The sequence below is a fragment of the Xenopus laevis genome, chromosome 7L (genome assembly GCF_017654675.1).
Source record: "Xenopus laevis strain J_2021 chromosome 7L, Xenopus_laevis_v10.1, whole genome shotgun sequence".
Lineage (NCBI taxonomy): Eukaryota > Metazoa > Chordata > Amphibia > Anura > Pipidae > Xenopus > Xenopus laevis.
In genome coordinates, this window is record NC_054383.1 from 21,153,018 (window position 1) to 21,174,523 (window position 21,506).

The 21,506-nt window shown below is 37.0% G+C and overlaps 1 protein-coding gene across 1 annotated transcript in view; it reads left to right on the forward strand.

Moving 5' to 3' along the window:
- The window catches only part of dntt.L (DNA nucleotidylexotransferase L homeolog), a 178,559-nt gene that overhangs the window by 60,924 nt on the left and 96,129 nt on the right, over positions 1-21,506 (forward strand). Inside the window, 1 exon segment of the mRNA NM_001085782.1 lies at positions 3,968-4,100. Within this exon segment, the coding sequence (NP_001079251.1) occupies positions 3,968-4,100 (133 nt within the window).

The window sequence follows — 21,506 nt, forward strand, 5'->3', positions numbered from 1 at the left end:
ATAAAAAAGAAACCATGGATCTCATCATGTAGATACATACTCCATACATAAAAAAATAATTAAATATTAAAGCAACACCAAACTGTAATACCTTCATGAGTGAGAAGTAAGGGATCTCAGTTATGGAGATGGGGATAGAGACTTTGCAGACACCGTGATAAACACAATAAAGTCAGGAATTCTACTTTTGAGAAGGGAGAAGCATTGGATTTAATAGACTCAACTCATGTGGCAACACCTAGATGGTAAAAGTTACAGGTATGGGATCCATTATCTAGAAAGCCATATCTGTAAAGCTCTGAATTACAGAAAGTCCATCTCTCATAGACTCCATTTTATCCAATGAATCCAATTTTATAAAAATGATTTCCTTTTTCTCTGTAATAATAAAACAGTAGCTTGTACTTGATTCCAACTAAGATATAATTAATCCCTACTAGAAGCAAAACCAGCCTATTTGGTTTATTTAAAGTTTCCATGATTGTCTAGTAGACTTAAGGTATGAAGATCTATTATCCAGAAATTGGAAAGACTCGTTATACAGAAAACCCCAGGTTCGAGCATTCCGGATAACAAGTCCCATACCTTCTACCCACTCAGTGAGTAGAAGATCTTCTCGTCCTATTACACTAGACATTTTATTAGTGCACAGTTTTTGTATGGTGCCTATGTACTTGTGATATTATCAAGAATACTAAAGGGCCTTTCCTCCCACATTAATTATGAGTAGTTTTAATGTACATAATTAATAGATTAAATAATAATAGAGGTATGGGATCTGTTATCCAGGAAACCTGCTATCCAGAAAGCTCCAAAACACTGAAAGGCCATCTCGCATAGACTCCATTTTAAATTATTTTCCTTTTCTCTGTAGTAATAAAACAGTACCATGTACAGGTATGAGACCTGTTATCCAGAATGCTTGGGACCTGCGGTTTTCCGGATAATGGTCTTTTTGTAATTAGGATCTTCATACCATAAGTCTACTAGAAACTCGTTTAAACATTAAATAAGTCCAATAAGCTGGTTTTGCTTCCAATAAGGATCAATTATGTCTAGAATTTGGCTTATGTACAAGGTATTGTTTTATTATTACAGAGAAAAAAGAAATCATTTAAAAAAAATTGGATTATTTGGATAAAATGGAGTCTATGAGAGATGGCCTTTCTGTAATTCGGAGCTTTCTGGATAACGGATCCCATACCTGTACTTGATCCCAACTAAGATATAATTAATCCTTATAGGTAGCAAAACTAGTTTATTGGGTTTATTTAATGTTTACATGATTTTGTAGTAGATTTAAGGCATGAAAATCCAAATGACAGAAAGATCCATTATCCAGAAAACCCCAGGTCCTTAGCATTCTGGATAACAGGTCCCATACCTGTAGTACATTAAGACAAACCCTTCTATGAAAGGAATAAAATACTGTATATACTGTACCTATAAGCTCCTGAGCAGGTATTTTCATTCGGTTCATTGGTGCTTGATCCAAAGCATGCCCTGGATATTTACAAAGTATTGTTGCAATATTTTAATACATTTGATATCTTTGGAAAGTCCTTTGAATTGGCAGTAGTGAACACTTTAAGATGAACAGAGTTTGAATATTTACCATAAAATTTATTCTGCGATGTGAGAAAATATACTAAGAAGTACACAGAATAAATTACCCTAGCATCATGCTGGTGAAAGTCATTTATTTCTTCATACATTTCTCAGTAAAAGAACCTGTTTGAAACAGATATGCATAATAATAGTGCTTTGCTTTCTTCCTGCATCCAGAGCTGTGTGTTCCATGCATTTATATGGCTGATTTTTCTTCTGCTAACTTTGCAAGTGTTTTTCTAGCAATGCAGGTAACAAATCTGCATAGATCCTTTACTAATAAGTATTTGACAGTTCTTAAAACAAATGGGATATGCCACCACCCAGTCACCCTAAACGACCCCTTTGCTTCTAAAAACATTGCCTCTATATTGAGTTGAGTTTTCCCTAATGGAAGCATCCCAGAAATGACTCTTATAAGGAAGCACAGAACACTGCCATGTCATCAGCACACATGTTGGCCACAGGGGGTCACCATATTGTAACTTTGTTAAAAATCTTTGCAAGACCAAGACTGTGCACATGCTCAGTGTGGTCTGAGCTGCTTAGGGATCATCATAAACTATCAAAACAACACAAGTCAAATAATATCTGCCATAGAAGCCGATACAGTAAGACTGATTAATAATCAATATATGCAGACTGCACTGGATCCTGTGTAGTCATGTAATCTAATGTGGATTGATAGTTTTTGTATTGTTAAATACAAACTTTCTCCAACTGTGCAGAACCAGTGGCTGCAGCTAAATAACCCTCCAAATATAATCCCAGTTTATCTGTTTAAATCTGGCTCCATGATCTTTGTCCCTCAGATGGAGTTGGAAACAGTAAAGGGAGTGTAAAGGCAAAAATAAAATCCAATACAAATCTCTAAAGTAGATAGGTTTCTTTTTCATTAAAGAAAGTAAAAATGGGAATACATTTTTTGCCTTTACATGCCCTTTAAGGCATGGAGACGCAAATTACAGAAGTACCCCTTATCTGGAAAACCCCAGGTCCCGAGCATTTTGGATAACAGGTCCCATACCTGTATGCAAAATGTGTCTATGTTTAGCCTGTCAGTAGGTCTATCTTTGCTCCCACTCCCCTATAGCGGCTGCGGCTATCTAACCTTACCCTTCCTGTAGTCCATCCCTATTTATTGGGCATGCCTGTACTCTTGGAGCCTGAAACCTAAAGGATATAAGGAATATATAAGCATGTTGAATCTGCTTTACTAAAGGCCTTTACTCACAGACATAAGATATTCACATGGGTAATCATTTTACCCTAACTAGGGCATAACCCTAGTTAAATGGGTGGGGTTTGTAGCTGTAACCTCATTATTAAATGCTGCCCATTGCTATAATCTGCATTCTTGCTCTTTACTTTTGCAAACCCACTTTGTCTCCTCTTCAAATTCCTGTTTATGTTTGTGTCTACTACTCACATAGTTTCTATTTTCTTCTTTTTTCTACTCCCACTACCCCTCTCCCCCTTTCTATGTTAAAACACTGTGGCCATATTCTTATTAACACTGAACAAAATGTTTCTTAAGCCCTAGAGGTCCTTCAGAGAATTCTCTGCATTATCTCGGTCTTCTGTATAACCCCTCTGTTGTCATTGTGTTTTCTACAATCCTGGGGCTTCCTCCTGAACTTAAAATGACAACTCATTATTAATACGGCTTGACTTGGCCAAATTTAAAGCAATGCTGCTCAATATTTCAGCTCATGACTTCCAGCAAAGAGATCACTGGTTACAGTGAGGAAAGTCAATATAACTTGTTACAAAAATCTGTTCTAAAGGGAAAACATCAAATGATAAATTTATAGCTGACTATTTTTTGCATCATAAAATAAAATTGTAACAAAAAAAAATGCCATGAAGTAGCATGTGTGCAGATATAGTACATCATACTAAATTGTTAGATTGTGAAATAACTAATGACTCATTATGTTTTTATGAACAAAGCAATATTCTTTCCCATAATTCCAGTGAACAATAACATGAAAAATTTGAAGCTAGAAATCAAAGGGTCACCACCAATTGCCTAGTCCCCTATTTACTACTTTAATGTTAGATACTGGGTTCCTTTGTTAATTCCCGCAGCATATTTTACAGCTAGCAGATTATTTTGCATTAGCAGTGCAGTGTAGTGGTTTTAGGAGTTTTAGAGGCAAAAAGTTGTTTCAATTGCACATACAGGACAAGTGTGCAGGAGGCAGAAGATAAGGGTGCATCGCATATAGTTTCTATTACTATTGTGGAAATATTGATGGCTTCAGATGCTTTGAAAATCTATATGTTGCCACACTAATGTTACACATGCCACCAGGATGTTAACACAAATGTATTGACATATTATATTGACTTACAGGGCTTCTTTATTATGAGGATATTACAAGCTATGTATCCAGGGCAGAAGCAGAGACTACTGAACAACTTATAAAGAGCATTGTCTGGAAATTTGTACCTGATGCTATTGTGACATTAACTGGGGGCTTCAGAAGGTAAGATAAGATGGGCCACCAAATGTGAGAAATTCACATTTGAATGAACTATCAACTATCAAATGACTTTTATCAAATTTTATCAAATTATCAAAATTTGATCTCAGAACGTTTTCAGCAGAATTTCCAGACACTGAAAATGGTGATTGATTTTAAGGCCAGCTCTACTGAATATTTCGATCTATCAATATATTAATCACTGTCTGAGCCTTTGGGGTTTAATATCTCAAATAGAATTAACTAAATTTTTTGCACTCAAACTTATGAATTCAAATTAACATTTCAAAAACTTGGATTTTAGGATTTTATTAAGTGCAAAATTGTAAAAAAAAAAAACCCTTCAATGTAAAAGTTTGGGATTCAGTTGTCCTAGGCAAAATTTATACAATTATTTTAAATATGAATTTTTGAAATGTTTTAAAATTGGTGAACCCATTAGAATTGATGAGTAGAATAAGAATTTACTGCCTTCAATGTTTTTTTTTTAATGTTTTTATTTGATCAAGTTTATTATATTCATGTTCTCATCATAAAAAAACCCAATTTGAATTGCGGTAAGTTTTAGAATTCAAATAAAAACTCAGAGATTCTAATTTAGGCTTCGCTTTCTACTAAAAAATAATTTAAACATGAAATAAACTCAATAGAATTGTTTTGGCACCAATATAGATTCCACCAAGTCCAAGGTCCTATTTTATTATTACAGAGAAAAAAGAAAGCATCAAAAATTGTGCATAATTTGCTTAAAATTGGACTTTATGGAAGATGACCTTACTGTAATTTTGAGTCTTCTGGATAAGGGGTTTCGAATAATAGATCCCATGCCTGCATATAAAATATTTTCATTTGTGTATGATTTGTTCATCCTAACAATATTTTTCTGGTTGCAAACACCAGGCTCATGCTGGGAGCCATGTCTAGATGTCATCTTTAGGGGGCAGATGTATGAAGGGTCGAATATCAAGGGTTAATTAACCCTCGATATTCGACTAGGAACTAAAATCGTTCGACTTCGAATATCGAAGGATTTTAATCCAACGATCGAAGGAATATCCTTCGATCAAAAAAACTCAGGCAAGCCTATGGGGACCATCCCCATAGGCTAACATTGAGTTCGGTAGCTTTTAGCTGCCGAACTAGGGGGTCGAAGTTTTTCTTAAAGAGACAGTACTTCGACTATCGAATGGTCAAATAGTCGAACGATTTTTAGTTCGAATCGTTCGATTCGAAGTCGAAGTAGTAGTCGAAGGTCGAAGTAGCCCATTCGATGGTCGAAGTAGCCCAAAAAACACTTCGAAATTCGAAGTTTTTTTAATTCGAATCCTTCACTCGAGCTTCATGAATCGGCCCCTAGATGTCAGAGAGGTGAAATGCACAAGTGGAAAACAGCATGGCTGAGTGTAATAGGAATACAATGTTAGATGAAGAAAGCACGCTAATATGTCATACATTCATAAATTCATAAATTATGGGGCCGATTCACTAAGGGTCGAATATCGAGGGTTAATTAACCCTCGATATTTGAATGGGAATTGAAATCCTTCGACTTCGAATATCGAAGTCGAAGGATTTAGCGCAGATAGTACGATCAAACGATCGAAGGATTATTTCTTCGATCGAACGATAAAATCCTTCGAATCGAACGATTCGAAGGATTTAAATCCAACGATCGAAGGAATATCCTTCGATCAAAAAAACTTAGGAAAGCCTATGGGGACCTTCCCCATAGGCTAACATTGACTTCGGTAGCTTTTAGATGGCGAACTAGGGGGTCGAAGTTTTTTTTAAAGAGACAGTACTTCGACTATCGAATGGTCGAATAGTCGAACGATTTTTACTTTGAATCCTTTGATTCGTAGTCTTAGTCGAAGGTCGAAGTAGCCCATTCGATGGTCGAAGTAGCCCAAAAAAAACTTCGAATTTCGAAGTTTTTTAACTTCGAATCCTTCACTCGAAGTTAGTGAATCAGCCACTTAAACATACTGCTGAAAAAGAATAATTAAACAGCCACTACAAAATTTTGTTAGTAGAAATTACAGCTCAAGCCATGCCAAAAAAAAAAAAAATCAGACAAACTGCTAATCACTGTGTAGAGCAAGTTCATTTAGAGGTGAACGTCTCCTTTAAGACAGTATTTATATTAGAAATTTACAAATAAGTTATGTTCAATTAATTATTGAACATATTATATAAGCACATACTTAGTTTGATTTGAAAGATCACTGAAAACAAAGCCTAAATTTCACAAATGTGACTTAGGCAACATTTTTTTTAAAAAATTGTTTGTATATAACAAAAAAAACACCGACATATTTAATTTTAAAATCACAAAGTCTTTATTAAAAAATAATTTACCGAAACTCTGCTTGCACTCCTCTTCAGAAAAGGTGACAGAGTGACAATTCATCGTGCCACCCTCGATTTCTCCTACCTGCCTTCTATAGGAGATAGCCAGGGAGGAGAAATCGAGCGCCACGTGATGGATCGTCGCCCTGTCGCCTTTTCTGAAGAGGAGCACAAGTGGAGTTCCGGTAAGTTATTATTTAATAAAGACTTTGAGATTTTAAAGTTAAATATGTTTGGTGTTTTTTTCCCGTTATATACAAACTTATTTTTTTTAAAAAAATGTTGTTGTTACTGGTCATCAGGGTTGCCACCTGACCTGTATTTTACCACCATAGCCGGGGCCGGTATTACAAAAGTACTGGCAATGTAGCTGCTGGTAAATTTGTAATACCCCTAAAAAAGGCCCTTGGCCCACCCCCAGTCCGCTGCCTTCTGCCCATTGCGTGCCGTGGCCCCACCCCCTTTGATGTCACGGTCCACTCCTATTGTTCCCGTCCCCACCATTGGCCGGTGAATATTTTGTAAAAAGGTGGCAACCCTACTGGTCATTTAATTATCATCTTTTCTTGCCGAGACATTCATGTATTACATCTGAAATCACATTTAGGCAAGCTAAACATTAGTGTTACAAAGAGTCAAAGAACAAACATTGCTTGTCCCTAAATAAAATAGGCCACAGGCATAATACCATGTGGAAACTAGGTCTATCTTTGCAAGCCTGGCCAAACCACACCCTCTGGTATAAACATTAGGAGAAGAACAGTTCATGCATGACAACGGAGTAGGGGGCTAGAGCTCTAAACTTTTGTATATGGCCTGAATTTACTAAGCCATTAAAATAATGTATTTATTGCAACATTATATTTACCCATTGGCAGATGAAATACTATTCCCAATGAGTGCCTATAGATGAAAATATTAGCGCTATCTGTATTTTTGCAGTTAGTGTTGTGGGCATGTAGAGGCATGGCCTAATTTGCCACAACTGGAGCTAAACTGGTATGAATATATGAATGAAAGAGCCCGTGGGAATGATTTAGGAAGAAGCCAAAAAAGTGTATGGAGATTGGCCAAGAAACTCACTAACAGTGAGCTTTTGTCATTGCAATGTATGGGACTTATTTACCATCGTTTACTAGTGTTTATGCTGAAATGGTGGCAATATTTGCCTGTATTGACACTATTTATCGAAGGTTCATGCATCTAGACACATTCCTTGCACTTGCATATAGTTGTGCCATGCACAAATGAGTTTTTCCTGCTTGCTCTACAAAATCACTTACATGTGTACTTAGGGAACCCTGGAGCTACTCCCAAACATGAACTAGATGGTGATTTAATTTGCCCATATTAATAGGCAAGATAGACTTAAAGGACAAGGAACCCCCCCCCCCTGATTATAATTCTGCCTAGTTGTTGGCAGCAATACTACCTTCTGAACCGCTATGTTTTTTTTTCCTAAAGAAATGCTTACATTTATGTTAATCCAACTGCGGAGTAGAATGCCCCACAATCAGCTTGCGGCCGCCATATCTGTTCCTTAAACATTATTGTAGGCGTCACAATAGTCTTCTGCGCATGAGCGTCCATGCTCCTTCTGCTTGCCTTGACTTGTAACCAGCTCTTGTGTGCCAATGAACGGTGCTCTGGAGGAAATACACGAATGTGCACAATTACAAAATGGTCAGGAATGGGGATTCAGCGGATGTGAAGAGGACAAGCTGGAGAAAGTGGATCATTTCAGCTGTGGGGGGAGATGTGGACATGCATAAGCTCAATTGTATGCATTTTCCGGTGACATGTAGTCATTTTCAGAGTTTCCTTGTCCTTTAACGCGAAAGTATCACCTTCAAATGCAATTTTGATTCCAATTGATGCAATTCCGTATCTGAAGGTTGGTGGTTGGCGCAACTTCCTGTTCCTGGCTGCTAAGGTAATTTGGACCCTAACAACCAGATAACTGCTAAAATTCCCGACTGGTGAGTTGCTGAACAAAACATGATAAATACACAAATCATGAAAAATGAAGACCGATTGCAAATTGTCTCAGAATAGCACTGTTGTCATCATATTAAAAGTTAATGCCAAGATGATCAACCCCTTTAAGACTGCACATCTCACTTTTATCTTTGTTCTTCTATAGCCATCTTGGATTAATTCAGATCTTGGATCCATGTTATGAGTTCTAGGTACTAGGTGCCGCTTACAGTTACATTTACACCATTACATTATGGAACATGTTGGTGCTTTTTAAATACTTGTTAATAATAATATTGAGAAACATATAATCCATTCTAAACCATTTTGGTTAATTAATTATAATAATAGATAAGTAATAAAACATCCACCTTCAAGGTCTTTTTGGCTGCGGAACTTCACATGGGTCTCTTACTACAAATGTACGTCAGTCCAGGTCCTCAAGGCAATATTTTTTAGACCTATTTGCATGCATTTGTCCTTTTTACTATCGTAGCGTCTTTCCTTCTGTCAGCATCTACCCTTTTTTTTTTTTGATTAAGTAAACACCTAGTTGTGCAATGGGAATTGTTAGCAAGCGGGAAAAAGCGCCCGCAGAACTCAAAACTTGTTTCATGGTATTCCTGCACATATGAATATAGTAATTATTTCTGTGGCTTCCTATGGGCTCACACTGAGCGGAATCCCTATTGCTTGTTTCATGTGCGCAGCAAGATATCGGCAATGCTTGAACAGAAATCTCTGAGCTTGGGAAATTCATGCAGCAAATACATTCATCTGAGAATCCCCTACCTTTATAGGGAGCCAAAGAACACTGGATTAATATTCTTAGACCATTGAAAGTGGAGGCATTTAAATCTCAATTGTTGTTCTTAAACTATAATGTATGAATGCCTTGCGGACAATGCTTTTGTACATTATATATAAGGACAATGGTATATACAGTATTAAGATACCACTTTGTAACATAAACTGCTTATACTGATTCATTTGCCTTTACTGGCTCAGTTTAAGTTATTTGATTAGATGCTAGAAAAGCATGGCGGCCAGTAAAATCCCAAAATCTTATTTTTGATTTTTTTTTCCGTTTCCCAAAACATTCGGCTTTGTAATATTCCAGAATTAAAGGGGATCGTTCATGTGTTGATTTTGTCACATCAATGTTTATGTCTAATTAAATGTGTTTTTAATAAAAATTCATTTTTAGTTTATTGACATATGATAATTGGAGCAGGAGAAGCAGCGTGACGAGTACGGCAGCCTGTCTGTGTGTCTTTGATGAAGTGTCAGTCTATAAATATGAGACAGCTTGTCTAAATGATGCTTTCTGCATGAATGAATGTGTGTATAGATAACCTGCATGCATATGTATGGGTGGGATATCATATGTGTGACTGTAAGCCGATATGAAGAGATGTGATAGTAGGAAGCAGTGATGAATTTTCGTGACTATCATATCTCTTCATATCGCCTTACAGTCACACGAAATTCGCGAAACTGGCGAAAAATTCACGAAACATCGATGTTGATGCCGGCAACGCCAGCGCCCATTAAAGTCAATGGCCATCCGTTTATAGTCGCCATCCATTTATCGTCCGAACCATCGGCGACGTCAAAAGTTTTCCGAAACTGTTGAATTTTTGCCAGCAAATTTTCTCGCCAAATTCGCAAATTTATTCGCCGGTGGCGAAACAGACAAATTCGCCGTGAATTTGTGCCTGGCGAATAAATTTGCCCATCACTAGTAGAAAGGCATATTAAAAATGCTCTTTAAAAAGGGTGGTTCACCTTCAAAGGAGAAACAAACCCCTTATTAAAAGAAACCTCTCCCTCCTCCCCCAGCCTAGCTGGTACCCCAGGCAAATGCCTCTAACTTTTTACTTACCACTCGGTGCAAATTCAGGGATCGCAGTTCACGACAGCAATCTTCCGTGTCAGTGGGTCTGAGGAGAAATTCTTATAAGGTGTGTATTGTTATTTACTGGAAACTTTACTGGACCTTAGTAGTGGTGGGCAAATAAATTCGCCAGGCATGGATTTGCAGCAAAGTTTCGCGTTTCGCCACCCACTGGTCGTAAATTCACAGGCGAAAAATCCACAGTGACAAAAAAATTTGTTGTGCATCAAAATTGGCACGCACAATCTATCTATTGACTTTAATGCATTTGGACAAAAGAGCCGCGTGTCAAAAATTGTTGCGCATCAAAATTATTTTGAAGCCCTTTGACTTCAATGCGTTACCTGACCTTTCCCCGTTTTGGTAATTTTTTTAGCCGTTTTGCGGATTATTCAGCGAAGCGAAACCGCTCAGAATTGCCCATCACTAGACCTTAGATTTGAGTCAATGGGAACAAGTTCATGCAAAGAAAAGAAATCTGTTCAGCATATGCAGAATTTTACCATCCTCATATTAGGGTTCTAAATACGCAGTGTTAAAATCACCCCCTGCCATTTCCCACCCGGTACAAAACTGCTGCTTTCTGGCATTAAGCATTAAACACAAATGGGAGGCAGCAGGAGGCAATTTCGGACTTTTAACCACCTTTTTTCATCACAGAAAAATCATATTTTGATCTTATCAGACCCCCAGGCTATAGCTACTGCATCTTAATTCAAGCTCACAGACACCTTTTAACCTACAAAACTAACTGTAATTGTACCAGGTTTTATAATAAATCTGAATAGATCCTCTTGACTTTGATGGGTGAATTTTGAAATCTTACTCATGCAGAAAAAAACATGACTATTTCACAAAGTCACCCTCAGCAATGCCGTCAAGAGCTCCAATATTTAATCGTATGCAGCTTTATGCAACCGTAAAACGGGAAAACCGACAGTCGCATGTCACTGACAGCGCCGGGGAACCGCGAAAAAGTCCTTTCTCCTTGATAATGCAGCTGTATTATGCAAAAGACTTCTATTAATATGTATAATATACACCAAATTAAATGTGCTTGGAGGAAATGATTAATCCCTAGGCCATTAGAGTTAGAGGCAGGGAACAAGTAGGCACAGTTCTACTTTATAGAAACTGTATAGAAGTGGCCTGATGCATAGACACTGCACTACACTGTAGTATCGTTGTATCAATGGATAACTCTGTTTAACAGTAGATCTTGAAAGAAAATTGCCAGAGGCAGCAATGTAAAGCAAACTGTGTCTGAACAGCTGTATTGCCTAATTACTGTATTTTACTCAATCTCAGGGGGTGTATATTTTTTTTATTTTTTTTTCTCCTGCTGCATCAATAATCAATGAATTCCATGCTGTTGTGGTTTTACACACACACACACACACACTTTATATGCTAGAAAGACAACGCAAGCAAGCAAAACAGTACATAATTATAAAGCATGACAATTTGAAATACAGGTATGTTATCCAGAATGCTTGGGGTGTTCCGAATAAGAGGTCTCTTGGAACTTTACACCATGGGGGTTATTTATAAGTCCAAATCCCCAAAAAAAAAACTATTTTTTTAGTCTTTTTACCATAAAATCTGAATTTTTAGTGGTAAAAAAAACTTGAATTCTTCGAGATTTATTATATCCTGAGGATTGAAAATGTCAGAATCCAAAAATAAATTAGAAGGCAGTTAGGAAAAGTGAGCTTGCCTTTGATGACACTTTAATAGGAGTTAAGAGCAGAATTTGCAGGTTTTTGTACTCTCCAACTGAAGGCATGGTTGGAGAGAGGGGCAAATTGGGTCTGTCACCTCTGGAGGCAAAAAGAGTAGAAACCCTATAAGGCAGGAAGGCGAAAAGATCAGGGTAACCATGATAAATGGATAAAGATACCTGGAACAGAAAGGATTCCTGGGTAACTGAGTGGCAAGGTAGGTTACAACATTATGGGTAAGACCCACCTTAACCAGAAATCTATACATTTTTAAAATACAAATTAAGAAATTAGGAAATATTTTATAATATAATATAAATTGAATTTGGATTTCATTAATATATTAATAAATCATGTAATTAATGAAATTAATTAAAAAATATAGTTAATAAGGAATACAATATTAAATGTTAACTTTGCAAATAAAATATTTTGGAATCTACCATTTTAACCACAGCCTTTAAAGAATATGGTTTAAACGTTATTACGTTATTCAAACTTGTTATATTTAAATATCATATATAGTTTATGTGTGCATCCTCCTGAGAGGCTCAATACATGATGTTGCTGTATTGATATATTTTGAACTTGTTAGTTTTTTCTGTACTCTTCTGTACAGTAATACTTTTATTATTTTGCTTTATGTGCTTAGAGGATGCAGAACATCAGACGTAGCCATTTGGTGAGGCTGTGTGATGGGATTTTCTTTGAGATTAATCAAACATGACACTTGGTACAGTTGATGGGATGTAGCATTACAGGCACAGGGGAATATGCAAAGACAAAACACAAGTTAAACACAAGACGTTTCTGCATTGCTGGGTTTTTGTAATTTTTGTAATTTTGATCTTCATACCTTAAAGGAGAATTCAACCCCTTATTAAAAAAAACCCTACCCCCCTACCCAACATAGACCCCCTCCCCCCCAGCCTAGCTGCTACCCCGGGTAAATGCCACTAACTTTTTACTTACTCCTCGGTGCAGAGTCTGTCCAGTGGAGTTCAAGGGTGCCATCTTCTTCTCTTTGGCAATCTTCTCTTCTTGGCGCATGCGCAGTTGGAGCAGTCTGCCAGTCCTGAACAACTGCAATGGCCGAAAGTCATGGAAATTGCCAAAGCCCCAGAAGAAGAAGACCCGAAGATTACCAAAGAAGAAGAAGATGGCTGCCGTGAACTGATACATCTGCTCAAGGACTCCATACATTTCATTTTATGACATCAACAAACATGTGGTATCAAAATTAATCACCCCAGTATGTGCACAAAGATCAACATCAATCATGAGCTCTGAATCCTAGGTGGAAACATGTAGTACTGTAGTAGGGGTTGGAGAGTTGAAAAGGATTCAAGTTATTTTGATGGTATAATTTATTTGTTTACTTTCTCTTTCAGTAAATCCAGTAAAAAGTTGAGAATTAGTTGACAATGTTTCCTTTTGTTCAAGCGTTTTGTTTTGTACACTATCCACTCATTATGTCTGTGTTTGCGTTTTGCTGTAAAAGCATGGAATTTATTTAAGTACATTTATTTAATCCTTAAGTTATTACTTAAGTTAAAATTCTTTTTAAATTCGAATTTCGAGGTCATTTTAGTGTACTTCGACTAGGGAATAGTCCAAATTGAATTGAATTTAAAAAAAAATCGAAAATTTGAATATCGAAATTTGACCCTTTATAAATCTGCCCCCAGTTGTCATAAATAACATTGCTGGTATTAAAGGGACACAAAAGTACCTATAAGTTAATATAAACAAAAATGATAAGGACAATGACATACCAGGCGATTTCTAAAGTTTTGCTATTTTAATTGCACTGAGACCCCCCCAAAACCAGCCTCCATTGTCCTCTAAGATAATGATGCTAGTTCAAGTGTTTGCCAGGCAATTCTTCCCTCACTCACTGCCAACATTTTGTTTGTTCAAACACGTAGGGACCCATTTATTAAACCTCAGTTTTTTTCTGGTTGAGGTTTTTGGGGGAAAACTAAAATTTTTCATGGAAATTTTTTTTTAATAGCATCCATGGGAACAGTCCTTTCTCTGCAGGGGTGCCATTTATCTTTAGGTATTAATATAAGCTGATATCAATGTTTTAATCCTTTTTCTCAGGGGGTCAGATTAACATTGGGGGGTTCGCTCCAAAACCAAAGAATGAGTTATATTGTCCATTATTGGGAAAAGAAGGAAGACCCCTAATTCCAAAAGCTACTTGTCTGGAAGTGTCAAACATAAAAGCAAATAGTACTGAACTCTTCAGATTATGCAAAACGTTAATTTATTATAAAGGTAATTAATCCAAGGTTATGGTCACAGATAGTCACCTTCTTCAGGGAGGAAGGTCACTGTGACAGGAGCATTGCATTGTAAATAAATATACATCTATTTATCAAAGCTGTTAGTCTTTTGGGATAGGGAGAAGTAGAGGCTCATGCCACTTCTTGAGAGCCCTATTGCTCCAATTTGAGTTCATAAACAGTATAAAGTCTGAGCACAATTCCTTATATCTTTTGACCTTGTTTCAGTCCTCTCCTTTTTTTTTTTTTTGTTAATGCTTGCAATTCCCATCTTTAACAAAATGACAAATTTGCTTTCTTTTCTGCATTTATGTGTTGCTCTAATTGTGTTGACTAGTTGTAGAATCCTCATTATCAATAACAAGGTCAGATGGATCTGGGTCAGAGTGGTAAATATCACAGGAGTTAGTTTGAGTTTTGCTTGATTTATATAGAAGGAGCCTGCTTTAATTGAGCTTTACGATCAACACAACCTTTATTATTCTAGTAAATGGGGTATCATATATGCCCATACATACAGTTCAGCTGTACTTGAATATCTGATGGGATTCAAAATCTACCTTATCCTTAGAGAATTACATTTTTTCCCCTATAACTTAACAAATTTCTCTTCATCTTTTCGTAGTGCCTCCTTTTAATCCCAGAAGTGTGAATTCTGTTAATCAATTCTAGCTGTAATTGCTGAGTAGCAGTTGTGGGCTCTTTGAGTTTATCTTTTTCATGTCCTGTTAATAAATTACAAGTTTTAATGAACATTCGGACTGCGATGATTACTATTTCTCTTGTATTCAGGGTTGTTAAACTTGAAAGAAAATCAGATTCCACAGCTCGCTTGAAATAAGGGTTTTTGGTTTAGAACTTATTATAAAAAAGAGACAACTAAGATTCAAACAATATTGTGAAGACCAACCCAGAAGGAAGTCAGAGTAGAAGTAAAATGAATAATTTAAAGGGTAACAAAGTAAATAAGTCATAAAGAAATAAATCAGAGTCCAAGACTTTCCCTATTATGATTTATTTGCCTGAAGAAATGCTCATTAATTCCAATGCATTTGTGTAAAAAAACTTCCCACTAAACCTAATGCATTTGGAGGAATTTTTATAAAATTTTGCCATTTTTCACTGTTTCAAATTTAAAGAAAAATCCCTGCACATATTACTGTGATTTCTATTGAATACATTTAGTGAATTATTCAGGTACTGAATATGATGCCTGCCTATACATTACTTTGTGACTAAGACCATGAAATCCAAGCAAATCCCTTTCTTCTCTGTTTTCTACAATAAGAGATTCTGGATTTGCATGTTGGGGGAAGGGGGGGTCAGTGCACAACTCTTTCTTAGGGAGAAATTCACGCAAACTCTCTGTTTACAGCAGTTTGTTTGCGCTAAAACTCACTTTTTCTATAGGCCTCCCCATTTCTAAACACATGTTTGCAGTACCAAAAATTTCAGTACCTAAAAACAATGGTTTGGATAGCATTGTTGCTGACCTTCTCTTTAAAGGGATACTGAGGGGGTTCATCTCCGACATGCTGACAATTAGAGGCCCATTTATTAAAGTTCAAATTTTAATGGAATTAAACTCTAATTCTCTAAAATCACAAATGCCATAAAAGTTATTAAAGATCTGAATATAAAAAGTATGAACGAAAATAAACACTGAACAATGTGCTAACAAATACAAAGACCTGTTTTTCAGACAATTACTGAAAAAAATCCAAAAACCTCTAAAAATCTGAATGGTTAAAAAAGCATCCAAAAGGATCAGCAGAGGTCCCATTGACTATAGGTCCTTGACTGGTTTTACTTGGAGAAGTTTTGTGTTAGCGTTTTTGTGTTTTTTTACATGTAATAAATCTTGAATTTTTAGGGAGTTATTTATCAAGGTCCGAATTTATCTCAATATCGGCTGCTACAAACTCCGATCTAACCGCTCGGGTTTTTAATGCTTATTTATTATTACATTTTCCTGAAAAGTTTTCACGATTTTTTCATGAATTTTCCCCAAAAACCCAAAAACATAGTAAAATTGCCCAAAACCCCTGACACAACCAAAAATCAATGGGACTGTTCCCATTGACTTTTATGCAACCTCGACAGGTGTGAGATGCTGTGTTTTTATATTCCGGCTTTTTAGCCCTCGGGGTTTAATAAATTCCAAAAATTCGTGATTTTTTTCAAAGTCCGATTTTATAAAACAAAATCACAAATTTTTCGGATTTCGGGGAATTTCTGGTATTCGGAGCTTAGTAAATAACCCCTTTAGAGTTTTATTGAAATTAAAAAAATACATTTTAAGAGAAAAAACATGATTCATGAAAAAAGAGGAAATACAAATGTTGGTAAATAGTCACCATAGTGATGAGCAAATTGGTCTCTTTGTGCTTCGCAGGAAAATTCATGAAACCGGAAGAATATTTGTGAAAATTTGCAAAGCGCCTATGGGTGGTAGTTTTTCACTCAAACTACATTGGGGTCAATGGGTCAATGGGTGATATGTTGCTATGTTTTATAGCATCTCATTTTAGTGAAGATTTACAGATGGCAGAATTCCGCTGTAAATCCATATCTGGTGAAAAATGTTGTGCATCACTACTGACAATTTCCAGTTTGCTATCCCAATTATTATTTAGGACTTCATGTGCCATTAGGAGAAATCTTCACTATTAAGCTATTCATGAATATATATATATATATATATATATATATATATATATATATATATATATATATATATATATATATATATATACATATCACCTGCAAGTCCATTCTGTTGTACGTGATCATGAAGTGATTTCCCCACTCTGATTTCTACATATGAAATTTATAAAAGCCCTCCCCACACTGTTGATTTACAGAAGCACTAATAGTCAATTAATCATTCAGTCCAGAAAATAACATGCCATGTTGTTTCTCAGCAGGACAAGCTGTTTATCTGGCATGATCTGAGACAGTACAGGAAGGATTAACAGTTCATTAATGTTGGAGATTATCAGTGTATGCAGAGTTTCAGATCAGAATATGTGCAGCCGAGGTTGGGTTTCCTACAACAAAACATTTATGATGAGAGCCTAAACTGGCCAAGCATTTACTGTTTAACTTTGTATACAATACATCAGAATTGGTGGGAAAGAAGTCACATTTTGCCTCATTTGTTGGAAAACCCAATAAGATAACTGAACATATCCAAAATTAACTAAACCAGTGCATAGTCAAGATCTGATAGATCCTCCCTAGATTTGACTGGAAAAAAAACCCAATTTAGCATGAAAATTAAAAGCTTTGAAATAAATTTTGGACAACTGGAAAAGGTTACACAGAAGTACTAAGGACTTAAGTCCAAATTAACCATTTAATTGTCCATGGGCCACACATGCTACAGCCTTTTACAATAGCCTTTTTCTCTGATGCCTTGATTTAGTAAAACTATATTAAATTAACTCAATTTGAAGGTTTTTTTTTTAAATGATGGAAATAAATTGAAGGGATTCACGTGAAACATGTTTTTTTCAAAAAGCATCAGTTAATAGCTCTGGTCCAGCAGGTCCAGGTTCATCTGCACTGAAATCCGTTTTTTTTAGAAGAGCAAACAAATAATTTTTATATTTAACTTTGAACTCTGACACGGGGCTAGACATGTTTTTTGTTTCCCAGGTGGTCTCATACATGTGACTTGTGTTCTGAAATCTTCAATCACACTTTACAGCTATACTGCAAGTTGCAGTGATATCACCCCCTCCCTTTCCCACCTAGCCACCAATCAGCAGAACAATGGGAATAAGTTAAAAGTTCCCTGACACAAGATAACATTCCTTTGTACAGTAGATAAATGATAGCACTCAATAGTAAAATTCCAAGTCCAACTGCTACTTCTTCAGTTACATTGAGTAGGAAAAATCAATAGTGTATCTGAAAGCAGTTCCATCATGAAGTGCTGACTTTTTCTGAAAGCACATGACCAGGCACAATGACCTGAGATGGCGCCTACACACCAATATTACAACTCAATACACTTGCTGGTTCAGGAATAAAGTGTTATATGAGTGAATTATAAGGTAAACAGTATAATTTAGAAATAAAAACTACACCATAAAAATCAGAATCCCTTTAAGACTTTGTTCCCTTAACTTTTGCTCTTTCTATCTCTGTAATCAAGGATTAAAACAAGCTACAGTAGTAGCTGTAATACAACAGTTGCAGTCTGCAACTGCATTCAGGGTATCATGGGGTGGGAAGAGAACAATATTTGATCATTACAGAGGAACATCAGACTTGCTTGTGGTCTTACACAAAGCATTAAAGTACTCTTAGTCTAAAGCAGAGGACCAAGGCTTTATAGCAGGGATATAGTTATGAAGGAGGCAGAGGAACAGGATTGTGATTGGCTAGCTTACAGCATATGCATACCTATTACAGCATAGGCAATAGTGAAAAGGCAGTGATTAGAGCGAGAAGGTAGTTGTATAATAATAACTAAAATAAATAATAATAGATTTGAAAAATGTTCCATTTTGGCAAAAATGTCAAATAACATAAAATATTGTTGCCCCCCCCCCCATTATAGATCCCATAAGGAACACTTTTACTGCTAATTCCATAAAGTAACCAGGAGTAATAACATAATAAAGCTTGATGAATTCGGAAGTGAATGTGTGCTACTAAGTCTGACAGCTGCTACTTCCTAAGACTTGGATGCAATATTCGTACAAGCTGTCAGCATTAAGGCCAGTCAGAAACAAAAAATTTAATGAGCTAGTTAGTAAAGAGTGGCACGCAAAGGTACAACATCCGTTATATGGAAAGCTGCCTCTTCTTAAAGACAAGTTTCCTTTCCCCTTCTGTCTCTGATGTCATTGAAAGTGATGTCATAGATGAAGCCTGACTGATTGACAGGTGAATTAAAAGACATTGTCCTAGCATTCAGTGATATAAATCTAAACTTGACAGCAGTGGAAGAGAATATTTGCTGTCAAAATAGAAGCCTTTGGTTCACTCAGTTATCATACATCAACTGTTATAATCACCCTCAAAAAGCATATAGTACATGATAGAGCTCATGTAAGGTAACGTCTGTCACTAAAGCAATACTTATTGGAATCCAGCAGAAGGACAGATTTGTCAGAGCCACCACAGGATTTGAGTTTTACATTTGTTATTTCAGTTTCAAAGCTTTAGAAGCCAGAAGATACTCATCTTTGGTGGGATATTTTTGTATTATAAGACTGCCATGCCTGTGGGTTTGTACAGGTTGCAAAGTATGTAAGAGCATTATAGACTTCCCAGGAGATATCAGTGATCATGGATTATGTGCAATTTAGGGTGCAAAACAGGAATAATCTGGCATATTTTGGCGGAGAATAGAGACTGGAGGCTGCCCCATAAATATATTGTGTTATGTTTTGGTAGCCGAGGATGAATAGAGTATAACAGTGCTTTATTAGCAGGTTCATGCAGCCAATACACAACAGTAACTTCCAACTCTATCACTCTTAAGCAGTATAGAAAGTACTATGTATACACAGTATTACTCATGTGCACAGTGACACTTGCAGGCTATTTGTATAAACACCACTGATGTATTCATAAGGGTGGACCATGGGGGACACCATGTAGGTGGGGGCATCTGTCGGTGAAGTCTGAATACAGATCCTGTATAATGATGAGTAAATCGGTCCCGGTGCACAACTTTGTGAAGCGCAATAGGCGCCAATTTTTTTTACATGCAACAATTTTTTATGCGCGTGAGAATTTTTTTCTTACTCCAAATGCATTGAAGTCAATGGGTGTTTTTTCATGTAGTGATTTTTTTCGTCTCAGCGACTTTTTTGTCGCAGCAAAATTTTTCGTGTGGATTTTTGCTGCAGTTTTGCAAAAAGATTTGTAGATGACCAAGTGCTAGTCCATCCCTGGGAAAAGTTCACTCATCACTAGTCCTGTGCTCTATTGCAGACCCTGCTCCCATAGCTGTTGCACACTACACCTCGCTCTGGATTTTGAAAGGTCCACAATGGAACACTGCCTCTGCAGCATGTCCAGCACTAAGGGGCAGATTTATCAAGGGTCGAATTTCGAAGTAAAAAATACTTAGAAATTCGACCATCGAATTTAAATACTTCGAATATCGAATTTGAAGATTTTTTACCGAATTTGAACATTTGGCGGTCAAAATAAAATCGTTCTATTGAACAATTAAATCGATTCGAACAATTTCAGCGAACGATCGAACGATTTTACTTTGACTACAAAAAACGTAGAAAAACGCATTAGAAGGTCCCCATAGGCTAAAATAGCACTTCGGCAGGTTTAATTTGGCGAACTATTGACGTCAAAGTTTTTTTTAAAGAGACAGTACTTCTATTATCGAATATTCGAATTTCCGAACTATTCTACTTCGAATCGAATTCGAAGTAAATTCGAAGTCGTAGTATCCTATTCGATGTTCGAAGTATCCATAAATTACTTCGCATTCGAATTTTGTATTTTTTAACTTTTTCCCTCAAATTCACTTCGACCCTTGATAGATCTACCCCTAAGAGGCGCCCCCTTAAAGGGGAAGGAAACCTCGTCGGCGCTAACCCCCCTCCCCCCCTCCCGTGTATTGCCCCCCCTCCCTCCTCCCCCCTGGCCTACCCCTCCCGCTGGGCAAATGCCCCTAACTTGTTACTTACCCTTCTGCGCAGGTCCAGTCCAGGGAGTTCACAGGCGACATCTTCTTCCACGCGATCTTCTTCCTCCTTTGACCGGCGCATGCGCAGTAGGATCATTTCGCCGGTCCGATCTACTGCGCATGCGCCAAAACGCCGGTCAAAGGAGGAAGAAGATCGCGTGGAAGAAGATGTCGCCTGTGAACTCCCTGGACTGGACCTGCGCAGAAGGGTAAGTAACAAGTTAGGGGCATTTGCCCAGCGGAAGGGGTAGGCCAGGGGGGAGGAGGGAGGGGGGGCAATACACGGGAGGGGGGGGTGGGGGGTTAGCGCCGAGGAGGTTTCCTTCTCCTTTAACTTGCAGCAAGGGCAGTTGTAAGCGAATACTTTAGGCTGGCCAACAAAAAAATGCACCATACTACATGGGTTTTTTCCAAGGTACTACCGTTACCTTCCTCCTACCAAAGAGATACATGCAGGTTAAGTGGCCGTGGAACTCAGTGGTAACTTCTAATATCCTCATA